Source organism: Pseudorca crassidens, chromosome 16, assembly GCF_039906515.1.
Source record: "Pseudorca crassidens isolate mPseCra1 chromosome 16, mPseCra1.hap1, whole genome shotgun sequence".
Lineage (NCBI taxonomy): Eukaryota > Metazoa > Chordata > Mammalia > Artiodactyla > Delphinidae > Pseudorca > Pseudorca crassidens.
In genome coordinates this window covers 31,858,206-31,871,809 of record NC_090311.1, presented here as the reverse complement: position 1 = coordinate 31,871,809, position 13,604 = coordinate 31,858,206, and the positions used below count along the sequence as shown (strand labels likewise).

Here is a 13,604-nt window from a genome sequence, read left to right as displayed (position 1 = left end):
CTGTGACAGGTTAGTGCTTGGTACCCATTCAAATAGCCCTCCAATTTGACTGTTATTATTACTTCCCTGAATAAAGACTCAAAACACACTGCTCTAAGCAAGACAGACCTTTTTCTCATGTTGATCCTATGTAGTTCTCCTTCTGAGTGAGACACAAGGAAATTAATTTCTTAGCAATACTCGAGGACACCAGAACTGTGAACAATTACACCTACCAAAAGACTGACTCTAGCTTCCCGCAGTTGGGGACCTGTCTGATATCAAAGAAGCCACTGCTTCTGTTATGTGTTTAGCAGCTCTACCTTATCAGGTAGAAACTGCTGCTGTTAGGTGTTTAGCAGCTCTACCTTATCAGGTCCCAGAAGGTTCCAGGCTCTGAAACAGTACACACGTACTAGCAGTATTTCTATTCCTTCTTCAGTTGTAGAAAGAAATGTGAAACTTCATGGAAAAAGCAAAGAACTCAGTAATGTAGATTGAAAAACCATCAAATTCACAGAATCTCAGGGTTAGAAAGGATCCTCCCAACCAAACACCAATTCAAGTCAAATGAAAAAGATGCTCCTTGTCAAGCTGACTCAAGTATCTGATCTAATAGACACAGCTTTGGGTAGATATGGTTGCAGCCTGATGACTGGAATTAAGTTTGTCTAAACTGAATTCCCTTTGTTCTGACTCTGTTCACTAGGCAAACTTTTGATTATAATTTGACAGTAGATAACTATCTTGTTGAACCAGAAATGAAGATTTTCATTTACCTTCCTTCACTCTGATGCCACTTATCTCTGCTGTGGTCTTTGGCAACAGTAAATATCAGGCTCTGGGAACATAATTTTGCTCGGTATACCCTTCCACAGGCATTTTTAAAATAAATGGATGTGGGGCCAGTGCTGTGATAATCTTGCATGTCATACTGACTCTTTGGATTTTTTTTTTTAAACAGTGACGCTCATATGGGACTTGGCATAGAACTAATGTAACTTCTGTGGCATTGAAAGACCCACATACATTCCAAGTACAGCCAGCTTAGGCTGAAGATGCTGAGGGTATCCTGACTCCAGCCAGGCATTGAAAACTGGCTGAGACTAACCAGACAAAGAAAATGGGGAGGAGTTTATTACTTAAGATTAAGCAATAAACTTTCTTTGGACTTTAACTTACAAAAGGATTTCCTGTTTAGGATTTTAATTTTTCCCTAGGAACTTTATAATGGGGAAAGGATATATATTCAATTTTTGGAGCAAATCTTTGCAGTTGACATTATTGAAATATGTTAACATTGTTATTTAACCTCACTGAAGAATGCCTGATGAGCTATATGAGCTGGGATGGCTAGAAACACTTTGGAATGGGAAATAGAATAGGGAATGAATTTTCAGCCTTGGGTTCAGTGTTGCCTAAGAGTTGATTTAATTAATGGGCTGTTCTGACTCATTTCAGAGCCTTTAGGGGGAGGGGAGATTTTAAACTGCCTACAAGCAGTCCCAGGTGTTGTGGTTATAACTAGGGTAGTGGCCTCATAATGGAAGAGTGTAGTTTTACATTAGGAAGCTCACTGCTACACACCCAAGCCAAATCTACCTATCTAGTGTTTATTAGTGATAAAGCTGATATTTTGATCTCCACCTGACTCTTTTAATTGGTTTCAAGCTGAGGTAGGGAAAAGTGTCATTAGCCCCTGCAAACTCCCAAATCAGGGAACTTCTGGAGCCTTGGGGTCAGCCTATACTGAGAACTGACCTCTTAGATAGCTATGAGCCCAAGAAGGCAAACTTTAGGCCCATGTCTACCCAAATATATATATATATACACACACACATATATACATACATATACACACACATATATATATGTGTATATATATATGTTTAAGTCTATAGTGGTATTTCGATGGCTGGGAAATCCCACATGGTAAAAGTTCTTTGAACTGTTTTCTTCAGACTCACTTGGGATTAGGCTCATCAAGAGCTACTACTGGACTTGATTTTAGGATGGCAATGTAAAGACACGTCTTCTCTCTGTATATCTTAAAACCACTCCAATACAATAAGAAACAGATACAAAATTCCATCTTCACTGAAATGGAGAGATATCATAATATGTGAATACAGAAAACAGATGGAGGCAAGGTTTCACAGAGGGAAAGAAGGCCAAACCTAAAAGCCTTCAGAGACTAGAAGAAGATCTCTGTAGAACCCTGAAAGACTCAGTAACAGAAGACAACAGGGAAGCAGGGATGAGGCAGGGACAGAAAATGGTTACTGAATGATACCCTCCTCAAGGCAATCAGACAACCACCCTTTCCCTATCTCAGCAAGAGACTAGAAAATTTAAACCAGAGAAATTTTGGATTTAGGGCCACTGGACATAGAAAAGGACAGAGTGAGGGCTTCCCTAGTGGCACAGTGGTTAAGAATCCGCCTGCCAATGCAGGGGACACAGGTTCGAGCCTTGGTCCAGGAAGATCCCACATGCTGTGGAGCAACTAAGCCCGTGTGCCACAACTACTGAGCCTGCGCTCTAGAGCTGGCGAGCCACAACTACTGAAGCCCGCAAGCCTAGAGCCTGTGCTCTGCAACAAGAGAAGCCACTGCAATGAGAAGCCCTCACACCTCAAAGAAGAGTAGCCCCCGCTCTCTGCAACTAGAGGAAAAAAAAAAAAAAGCCTGCACACAGCAACGAAGACCCAACACAGCCAAAAATAAAAAAATAAATTAAATAAATAAATTAAAAAGAAAAGGACAGAGTGAGGTATGGAACTAAAAATAGGGCAATTATTATGTATAATGAAATCCCTTCCCCTAGTCTGGCTTCAAAATGGTGAGAGATGGTCTTATACACATACCCTTCAGTCAGGAGCCAGGAAGGGTTTTTTTTCTGGACAAAATGAACAGTCCCAATAAGAAGATAAAAAGATAATGACATTGGCAGTCCTACAACCCTCAAAGCTACAGCACCTAACCACCCTACAGTGAAGCCTACAAGTCAATAAGTCTCACTCATGATCACAGAGCTGTCCATCAGTTTAGCACCTTACTCTTATTTTGGATAGACAGCTAGAGATTGCCAGGTAAGTGGGAGAAGTTTCTCATGTTAAAGAGAAAAACTGTACCAAATGAATGGAATAAACAAATTCAGAGGAAACAGAGATTAAAGATGAAGACAAAAAATTGTTAATATCTTAAAAATAGATAAGAAAAGGATATTATGAAAAGATACAGAATAGGAGTGAGCTCTCAGATATTAAAAATGTGATAGCCAAAAGAAATTCAGTAAAAAGACTCAAAGACAAAGTTGAGGAACTCTTCTAGAAAGAACAAAAAGATAAAAGAGAGACAATATAAGAGAAAAGAAAAAATTAGAGAATCAATATAGTGATCCTGTAACAGATTAACAGGAATTCCAAAAAGAAAGAACAGAAAATAGTGGGGAGGAAATTATTAAACATATAATAATAATTGAAATTTATCAGAACTGAGCTTTAAAAGAGTAAAAAAATCCCATGAATTGTTTGGTATGATGAATAAAGAAAAAATACTACCCAAGGCCTCATTCTGTGGAAACTTCAGACTATTAGGGGTAAAAATAATATCTTAAAATGGCTTCTCAACAGCAATATTGGAAACTAGAGGAATGCTTTCAAAATTGAGAGTGAAAATTATTTTCAATCTAGAATTCTATACCTAGCCAAATGATCAACTATGCATCATGATAATGATAACGATGGTGGTTAAATAAAGTTATCTTTAGATGTGGGAACTAAAGAAAAAAATGTATTTTACATGCTCCTTTTTTCAAAGATGTTATTAGAATTTGAGCTCCACCAAAACAAGAGAATAAGCCAAGAAAAATGAAAAGGTAATGTCTAGTTAACAGCAACTCTAACACAAGTAGGAAGCAAGGGGGAATCTCCAAGATGACAGTAAAGGAAAGTTCCAAAACAGCTGCTGGGCAGCAACTAGTCCATTTTACATCAGATTATGGAGCTCTCCATGAAGAAAATACGTAGGAAAGGTAGAACAAGTAAGCACTATTGGCAAGTTCAGCTGGCAATGCAGCTGGAAAACTGTATTGAGAGAAATTTTACAGAGCTGTTAGAGTATGTGAGAAGTTTTAGCCATTAGCTCAAAGAAAATTAAAGAAATGAAATATGAGGTAATTATTAATTTTAGGAAGAATAAAACATTTTACAAAAATTTAATTACTTGGCTCAACATAAATGTATGATCACAAAAACGAAACACTGAATATTGACTTAATAAAACATTTTGATGTAACTATACTGGGAGAGTGGTGGGAGGGGTAGGAGAAGAGTAACAAAGCTAAACTCATCTACCAAGATAGGATGTCAATAGATTATATAAACTCTAAATTCAAGAGATAACTGAGTATGATACTGCTTAGAAATTGAGACAAAGACCAGCAAGAAAGAGGAAAAGAGTTAAACAGGTTAATTTCTGGAGAGCAGGGGGCATATGGGACTTTATTTTTTGTTAAGAGATCCTCTTTTCTAGCCTTTTTTGACTTTAAAAATATGTTTACATATTATTTTGATAAAATATACAATTATTAATTAATTTGATATATTATACCATTATGTAGCATTAGCCTAATCTGCAGGGGAATTCTGAGCTATAATGTAGGATTTACAGTTCCAACAATTTGTGTGCTCCCAACCCAAGGCATGGGAGTTGGGCTCTCATATTCCTATGCCCTTAAGTCATTAGTTAAGAGCCATCTGGGAGATGTATATTTCCAGGCACTTGACAGGCAAAGTGGGTTCCAGTAGCTTGAGGGTGGCCTTCCAAAACAAACAAAACAAAAAAGGAAGAAAAACTTCAGAATACCTACCAAATTAAAAAAAGGGTGGTGGTGGTGGCGGTGGGGGGGGGTGATGAAAAATACAAGGGTTACTGCAAAAAGTAGGATTACATTTGGTAGTCAACAGGCTATTACCATATAAGATATAAAAGAACTGAATGAAATGTCCAAACAAAACTATCCATCATCCTTGACTCATTCTCTCCCTCAACCTCTGCATCCAAGCAGTCAAGTTCTATCCGTGATAAATCTCCTGAATTCTGTCTCCTTCCTGCAACCCTCACATCTGGGCCCAGGCTATCAGCATATCCTGGATAGTTTCTGTAACAGTGTTCCAAACCTCACCTCGGTATTGCTCCACACCTTCTGTAAGGGTGGATGACGTCTATCTTGTTTACCACACTGTACCTAGCACCAAGCATGATCCTTGGCACAGGGGAGGCACTCAACAAAGATCCTTTGTTGCACAAATGAGTAGAGGTATTTTGGAGATAGGGAACTAATATAAAGTAAGAAGAGGTAAATAAATCACAGGTAGCAAGTTTGCCATAGCTAATTTGAGAGTCAGCAATTACAGGTTACTTTGACTCCTTATCCTTCCCACCACACTGTAATTAGGATCTCTAAAGGTTGTGGTTCATTCATTCATATACTTATTTGTTAATATTTCAAATGAAATGCTTATTCTTCATATATTAAAAATATGCCTCCATATTTATGTGGAGGTTTGGAACAAGTGCAGTCTAGTAGATAATCCAATAATTAAAAGGAACTTGAATGTACTTGCCAGGTCACTGGATAATACTGAATGTTATTGATCCATTTTAGAACCTGTCTTTTAGTGCCACATGAAAAAGATTTTAAAGTTAAGTTCAGTGTGTTACACATGAATTCTTAAGTCTAAACTTTTTTATTTGCATTTTAAAAGTTATATATAAGCAAAATTAGAGAATTCACTGTTTAGCATGTGTAGCAAGAATACTAAAAAAAACAAAACAAAACAAAAAAACAAACAAGCAAACAAAAAAACCCAAAAACCCCTCAAAGTCCGGTTATTGGGACTTCCCTGGTGGCACAGTGGTCAAGAATCCGCCTGCCAATGCAGAGGACACGGGTTCAATCCCAGGTCTGGGAAGATCCCACATACCGCTGGGCAACTAAGCCGGGCCACAACTACTGAAGCCCGCACGCCCAGAGCCCATGCTCTGCAACAAAAGAAGCCACCGCAATGAGAGGCCTACACACCACAATGAAGAGTAGCACCCTGCTCGCCGCAATGAGAGAAAGCCCACGCTCAGCAACGAAGACCCAACCCAGTCAAAAAAAAAAAAGTCCGGTCATCTCATTTCTTTTATCAAAACAAAAGGCACAAAGCCAAGTCAGCACAATTTCTTTTACTATGGATCTAGTTCTGTTATGTATGGTTGACAATTTATTTCTACCTTAAGCTATAATATTTTATGATGTTTGCCACCAGCAATTCTGTTTTAACACTTTGTGAAGCTTAGGGGATTTATTTGTTTCAGTTCAGTTTACATGCACCAAAATACTTTGTCCCCAAGTAAGATTTACTGTTTAATAACATGAAAAGTTTGGATTAGATTCTGTTTGGCTTTGGTAATAAGAAGTACACCCTATATGTTACTATATTACATATTTATAATGATAACTTTTAAACCATTATGTGCTAATCCTCGATGTCAAATCAATACAAATAAAAACTGTCACTATTAGAGAAAAAGCCGTGGATACCATCTCTTAGATTTATGTTTTTGTAGCTACATATTTCAGACTATGGACTATGTGCTATTAAGACTAAGGCTGTGATGAACATTCTTGTACAAATCTTGTTTTGGACATATGTTTTAATTTCTTTTGGGTAAATAACCAGGAAAAATTGCTGGGTCATAGAGAAGATGAATTTGTAAGACTAAGTGATTGTACCATTTTTCATTCCCATTAGCGAAGTATGGGAGCTCCAGTTGTTCTACATTCTTGCAAGATTTCATGTTATCACAGTCTTTTTGATTTTAGCTATTCTAGTGCATATTCTATTGGATATTCTAGTGAGTGGTGTCTTATGCTTTTAATTTGCATATCCCTAATGACTAAAGATGTTGAGCACTTTTTCATGTTTATTGGTCATTTATGTAGTATCTGTTCAAATCTTTTGCCCATTTCTAGTGGGTTTTTTTTTTTGGTCCTTGCATTATTTATTTGTTGGTGTTCTTTACATATTCTCAATATGATCTTCTGTCAGATAATGCATTGAGAAATATGGTCTCCCAAGCTGCAGTCTGGCTTTTCATTTTCATAATGGTATCTTTTGATAAGCAGAGATTTTAAATTTTGATGAGGTCGAATTTATCAAGTTTTTAGTTTTATGGTTAATGATTTTTGTTTCTTGCCCAAGAAATCTTTACCTACTTCAAATTTGCAGATATTCTGTTTCTTTTAGAAGCTTTATGACTCTGTATTTCACATATAGGTTTATGATCAAGGCATAAGTATTTTTGTGTATGGAGTTAGTTCATTTTCTCCCCATATGTTTATTCAGTAGTTCCAGTTTTATCCAGTTGTTCCAGCACCAAATGTTTTAAAAAAAGTCCTTTTCCTATTGAATTTTTTGTGGATCTATCTTTAGATTTCCTGTTTTTTCCTCATTGGTCTATTTGTTACCAGCACCACACTAAGATTTAGAGTAAATCCTGAAATCAGTAAAGTCCTCCATCTTTGTTCTTCTTTTTCAAAATTGTTTTGGCTATTCTAAGTCCTTTGCATTTTCATGTAAATTTTAAAATCTGCTTGTCAATTTCCACAAAAATGCCTACTAGGAATTTTGGGGGTTTGCATTGATTCTATAGATCCATCTGGGGACAGATAATGGATCTGTCTTCTTCTCCATGAACATGGTATATCACTCCATTTATTTAGGTCTCTTGTAATTTCTCTCAGTAATGTTCTATAATGAAGAGGTTTTGCATTCTTTTTGCTAAATTTGTTCCTAAGTACTTTATGTTTTTTCATGCTATTGTAAATGAAACTGAATAAATTCATCTTTAAAATAACATCTAATTATTATTATTATTTTTAATTTTTGGCCATGCTGTGCTGCTTGCAGGATCTTAGTTCCCTGACTAGGGATCAAACCTGTGCCCTTGGCAGTGAAAGCACAGAGTCCTAACCACTGGACCACCAGGGAATTCCTGAAAATAACATCTAGTTATTTTTAGATGTTTTCTTAGTGACTTTGAGAAAGTTTAATTATTACAAAAGCAGTAAATTATACTGTAAAAAATTAAAGAATAATGATAAATAAAAAAGATATAAAAACACCATATTTCCATCACCAAGAATACCACTATTAACATTTACATCTTTATCTATACACACAGACATTGATATATGCATTTTTAACTATATGGGATCATACTGTATAGGCTGTTTTATAATCTACTTTAAAAAAATGAATCTCTATTTTTTCATGTTAATGGTATTTCTATCTAAAATATAGTCTATATTCAAGTTTCCTCAACTATCCCAAAATATATTTTACAATTGTTTGTCCAAATGAGAATCCAATGCAAAAACATGAACTACATCTGCTTGTTATATTCATGAGTCTCATTTAATCTAAGACAATCAGAAATGGTGGTATCTATTATGATTGTTAGAACTTATAAGTACATGATTTTTAAGAAGTTTGCTGATATCTGGTATTAAAACTGATTTTAGGAGAACTAGTGATTTAAATACAGTAAAATCAGTAATAATTTCTGAAAAATAACTAATGAATTATTTATATATAACACTTTCCAGATAACATATACATTATTTCTCCATATTTTCTTGGGGGAAAACATATATTTGAGGGAAAAACCAATGAAAAAATTTTAATACCCTCACTTATTTTAAAGATGTCAGTGAAGTTATCAAGATTTTCAAATGAGTCAAAGAGAATGAGTATGTTAGAGTAAATGTTCCTAAACATCATGTGTCAGGGAGAGATCTTAGCTGGTTATACATTTTAACACATGGAACAATGAGCATAACTTTAAAAAGTTCTTTAAAAAAATGAAAAGAGGTAATAAGATAACAGAACAACCCAGTGAACTAGGTAAAGTTCTATACAGGCTACTAAGAACCACAGAAAGGGGCAGAGAACTTCTGTAGTCTAATCATTCATCGAGACAGAAGCAAATAGTGGTTGACTGATCCTTGAAAAAGAAAGACTTTAGTGACAGAAACTTTACTGACTGTCATAGCAACCAAGTCCACTGGCGGTGTTACTGTTGCCCCTTCTCGGAAGAGAGGTCATTTGGTGTTCTCCAAAACATCAACAGAAACGAGAAACAGAACTGTTTGTTACCAATCCAGCCACTTCCTAGTCCTTTCTTTCATAGCAATTATTTCAAAAAATCGAATTCTGAATTATTCTTATTTTGTTTAGTGTTCTTTATCTTTCCTAGTATACTGCCTGTTTAATTAAGAGATTGTGGCAGAGATTCTTAGCCGGGCTTCAATAAATCAATAAATCCCTTGAAACTATATAAAGAATGTTGTGTGTCTGTGCATTTTTCTAGTAAGTGAATAGCTTTCAACAGATTCTCAACAGGATCCATAAAATTAAGAACCACTAGCTAGACTGATAGCTAGGTTGGCAGTTTTTCTAGCATATGCTATTTAATTGAGGCATAAACACTGCTAACTTTCATTTACAATATAATGAATAAAAGGCATTTATTAAACAATATATTAAGTTTTGAAATGTAGTCAGAGATATATTCTCTAAAAGTTTTTCAAATTGCAAATTGTGACCCACTAGTGTCTACCATTAAAAATAAAACAGAATATATTACAATAGAACAGACTATCACAGAGTGTACTGCATAAAGATAACGTTTTATAAAAATCTTATTTCAGTTTTATATAAGTATGTGTTATAAGCTGGGTTGTGATGTAAAATATATTTCTTACCATGGATGATAGCCAACAAAGGTTGAAAAACACTGCTCTAATTCCTGCTTATCTCTTTTGTGTTTTGCTTTAAACCTATTTGATATGCTATTTATATGGAAATTCAGAACCAAAAAAGGTATGATAATAAAATAATAATGATGATATGATGAGCGATATTTACTGAGTATTCACTATGTGCCAGGAAACGTTAAATGTTTTATTTTATGATCTCATTTAATCTGCACAACCTAATGAAGTATTATTATTAATCTCCATCTTATAGATGAGAGTAATTAGATTTAGAGAAATAAAATAACTTGATTTGGGCCTACGTCTGTCTGACTCATGCCTGGGATCTTAATTACCACCCTCAACTTCAGGCAACAGGTCTCCTAGATAATCCAAAAAGCTTGATGATCCACTTAAATATAGAAATGAATATTATAATTCTAGAAAGGTTCAGAGCCTTGATCCTGTGATGCTACACTGTTCTTTTACCTCACTTATTATTTTGGTTTTATTGATTCAAAATATTCTTTATAACTAGTTGTTTCTTCCTTGAGATATATTTTCTTTTTTAAATTAAAAGAAAGTTTATATTCAGACAGAAGACATGATGTATTTTATCAAGACCCAAACTTAATGATCCCTTTAAAGGACCAATTAGTACAAAAACATAAGCAGCAGAGTACCATGTAAATAAGTCCTATTTACTTCATGGGTTTGTTGTGAGAATTCAATACTAAAAACACATAAAAAATATTACCAGTGCCTGTTACATAGTAAATGTTCAATAAATGTTTTGCTATTATTATTATCATACAAGAAGACAGGGAAGTCTACACAGTGTTTTGCTTAAATTCTTCCCTATTTTGTAGTTTGTTGCTGGGAACATTCCAAAAATTTTGCTGCTTTACTTTTTATAGTGAGAGGAATCTCAAGTGTTTCTAAAGCTACATTTATACCATGAACAGTCATTCAGACAGTTCAGTTCAAAATTCAGCCGACCTTCATTTCAAGGTGCAAAAACACAAATGCCTACCAGCCTAAGCAAATAACCTGAATGAGAGAAGTGGGATGGCTAAGGGTAGGTAGGTATAGGCTGTGTGAATGGGGTACTCTATTAGTTGAAATCACCATTCAGCGGCAGGAGAGTTTATGCCATGCAGGAGTGTAGGATCTTTACCACCGGATTTTCAAGAGAAGTCAGAGATCTGGATGTGAAGGTAAAATTTCTTGATTTTTAAATGTTGACACAAATTTAAAAAACAAAACACTTTGTAGAGGGGGAAGACTAACCTGAAAAGCTAACCTTTACTAAATACTAGAAAAATATAATGATTAAAAATATCTAGACAAGAAAGAGGCACTGGGTAGCTTCAATGCCTAACAGAGCCAGAGATTCAGGAAGATAAAAACAGTCCTGTAGGTATACTCCCAAACTACACAGGTATTCATAAATAAAGATACAGTTCATAAAAATAAAACAATAGATTCAGTGCAGTATCTGTAACAGATTAAATGAGTCTTACAGAGAGTTCTATCTTATTCAGTAAACCAACACAGGGAGAATGGAATGTTCTCATTAACACAGTTTCCAGCAATCTAAGTTTTAACACATTTACAGGCATAGAGAGCTAAGGTGGTCAACTCTGTTGTGAGGGAGGAGCTAAAGGTGTTTTACTTCTGACTTAAATGTAGTCTCTAGTTTCTTTTCTGGGAGGTAAATGCAATGACTTACAGGTAATAATTTCAATTAGTTTTAATTTCCATTAAAAGTTAATAAGTTCATACACGAATCAGTTCACCAGGACCTAATGATTTCTGTTTTTGAACTTCTAAAGCTAAGTGTTAGGTTCTAAAACCAAGATAGATGCTAAAGCTGTCTTAAGGCACATCATAAACAATGAGTATATGTTTACTACATATTAAAATTATTTATTTTAGGGAATTTCCCAGCGGTCCAGTGTTTAGGATTCTGCACTTCCACTGCAGGGGGTACAGGTTCGATCCCTGGTCCGGGAACTAAGATCCCACAAGCCGCATGGTGCAGGCAAAAAAAAAAATTTATTTTTATTTATTTTTGTGGTACGTGGGCCTCCCACTGCTGTGGCCTCTCCCATTGTGGAGCACAGGCTCCGGACGCGCAGGCTCAGTGGCCATGGCTCATGGCCCCAGCCGCTCCACAGCATGTGGGATCTTCCCGGATTGGGGCATGAACCCGTGTCCCCAAAAATTAATTTTAATGGAGTGCAATCAACCAAGAATTGATGACTACAAACTAGCTACAGTAGTAACTTTAACAGCAACCAACAGGCCCAGAGACTCTAATTAGCATGTGACTGTCACACTGAACACAGTTATGGAAAATCTTTTCTGTGGTTGAATCAACCAGTGTAGTAATACTGGTATGATTAAGTTAAAAGAACTAACCTATTACTATAGTCATGAAATTAAAAAAAGAAAAAAAAACAGAAAAAAAGGGATATAGATTGTATTCACCATAAAAACATGTTAAATTTCAGTAACCAGGCAGGGAGGATTGACTTGAAAGTTAATTGTGTCAGCTCATTCTAACCAAACATTGGCTAGTAGCATAAATTGGCTCTCAGAAGTTAAAAAATTATCTGGTCATCAAACGGCTCATAAGACAATCGAGGCTTTGTAAGGCTTGGTGGTCCTTTATGAGCCAAGACTTACCTGTATGGGCTGACAGTGGTATAGGAATCGGGCTCCTGACACATGAGCTTGTGGGTTGGACTGGAGGCCTACATATGCCCACAGTATCTGGATCTCCAAGGAAACTGGTATAACACAGCAGGAAGTACAATGCATAGCCTGCAGAAGGGAAAAGAAGCATTTGCTTCAATTGCTGATGGTTGCCTATAGTTATTTACCATGCATTAAGTAGCCACTGTTTCTTAAACATTACACAATAACAGAGAAGGCAATGTGGCTTAGAGAAAGGACACAGAAGTTCATAATAGGCCATATTACTGTCCATGAGCTTAAAAAATTAATATTCTAAAATGGAAATACTAATGTAGAGATTAATAAAACATGAACCCATGTACAATGGTTATAAGAAGTGCTCAGTGAGTGGTGCAGTCAGTACTGTGGAATGCCAGAAGAAGAAACAGCCATTTCTGGTTGAGGATGGTTTTGTGGAACTGGGATGAGTAATATGTGACTGGAAAAAATAGTGTTTAAAGGAAAATTTACGTAGAGAGATGGCATATAAAATGGTATGCAACTAGAACAGCATATGATGCCACTGAGGGACAGTTGCTGATTAATTAGAATAGTTACTGAGTGTCTCCTATGTGCCAGACATGTGTGAGGCACTGGCCTTGAGCAGATCACTTGACTGAAGCAAAGGACTTGAACACAGGAACAGCGAAAAGATTAAGGAAGGACATTTCAGGGTTAGATTATGAAGTCCAACCAAGCAGTGTGACCCCCAGGAGGATTAATTCCAAGATGCAGGTAGCACTGATGGAAGTGAGGACACAAATCAGGAGGTTACTATAACTTAGCAGATACAAACTATCCTCAAATATGTCTGTGCTTTTCTAACTTCATACTTTTTATAGTAAGGCTCAGACACAGGCAATAACATGTCTAAACTAGGACTAGGGGAAGACAGACTATGATTATGTTCAATTTATTAAGGAACTGTCAAACTCTTTTCCAAATCGGTTCCACCATTTTGCAGTCCCACCAACAATGTCTGAGGGTTCCAATTTCTCCACATGCCTGCCAACACTTGTTATTGTCCATTTTTAAAATTATAGCCATCCCAGTGGGTATGAAGTGGTATCTCC

At 36.0% G+C, this 13,604-nt stretch overlaps 1 protein-coding gene across 4 annotated transcripts in view; it reads right to left on the bottom strand.

The window, feature by feature from the left end:
• Positions 1-13,604, bottom strand: part of TCTN3 (tectonic family member 3) — a 29,243-nt gene that overhangs the window by 2,513 nt on the left and 13,126 nt on the right. For 3 of the 4 annotated variants that reach the window (XM_067709884.1, XM_067709882.1, XM_067709883.1), the window contains one exon: positions 12,481-12,618. In XM_067709884.1, the coding sequence (XP_067565985.1) occupies positions 12,481-12,618 (138 nt within the window). Of the gene's footprint in view, positions 1-6; positions 10,995-12,480; positions 12,619-13,604 lie in introns of those variants that run through there. The other variant, XM_067709885.1, reaches the window with a different exon arrangement.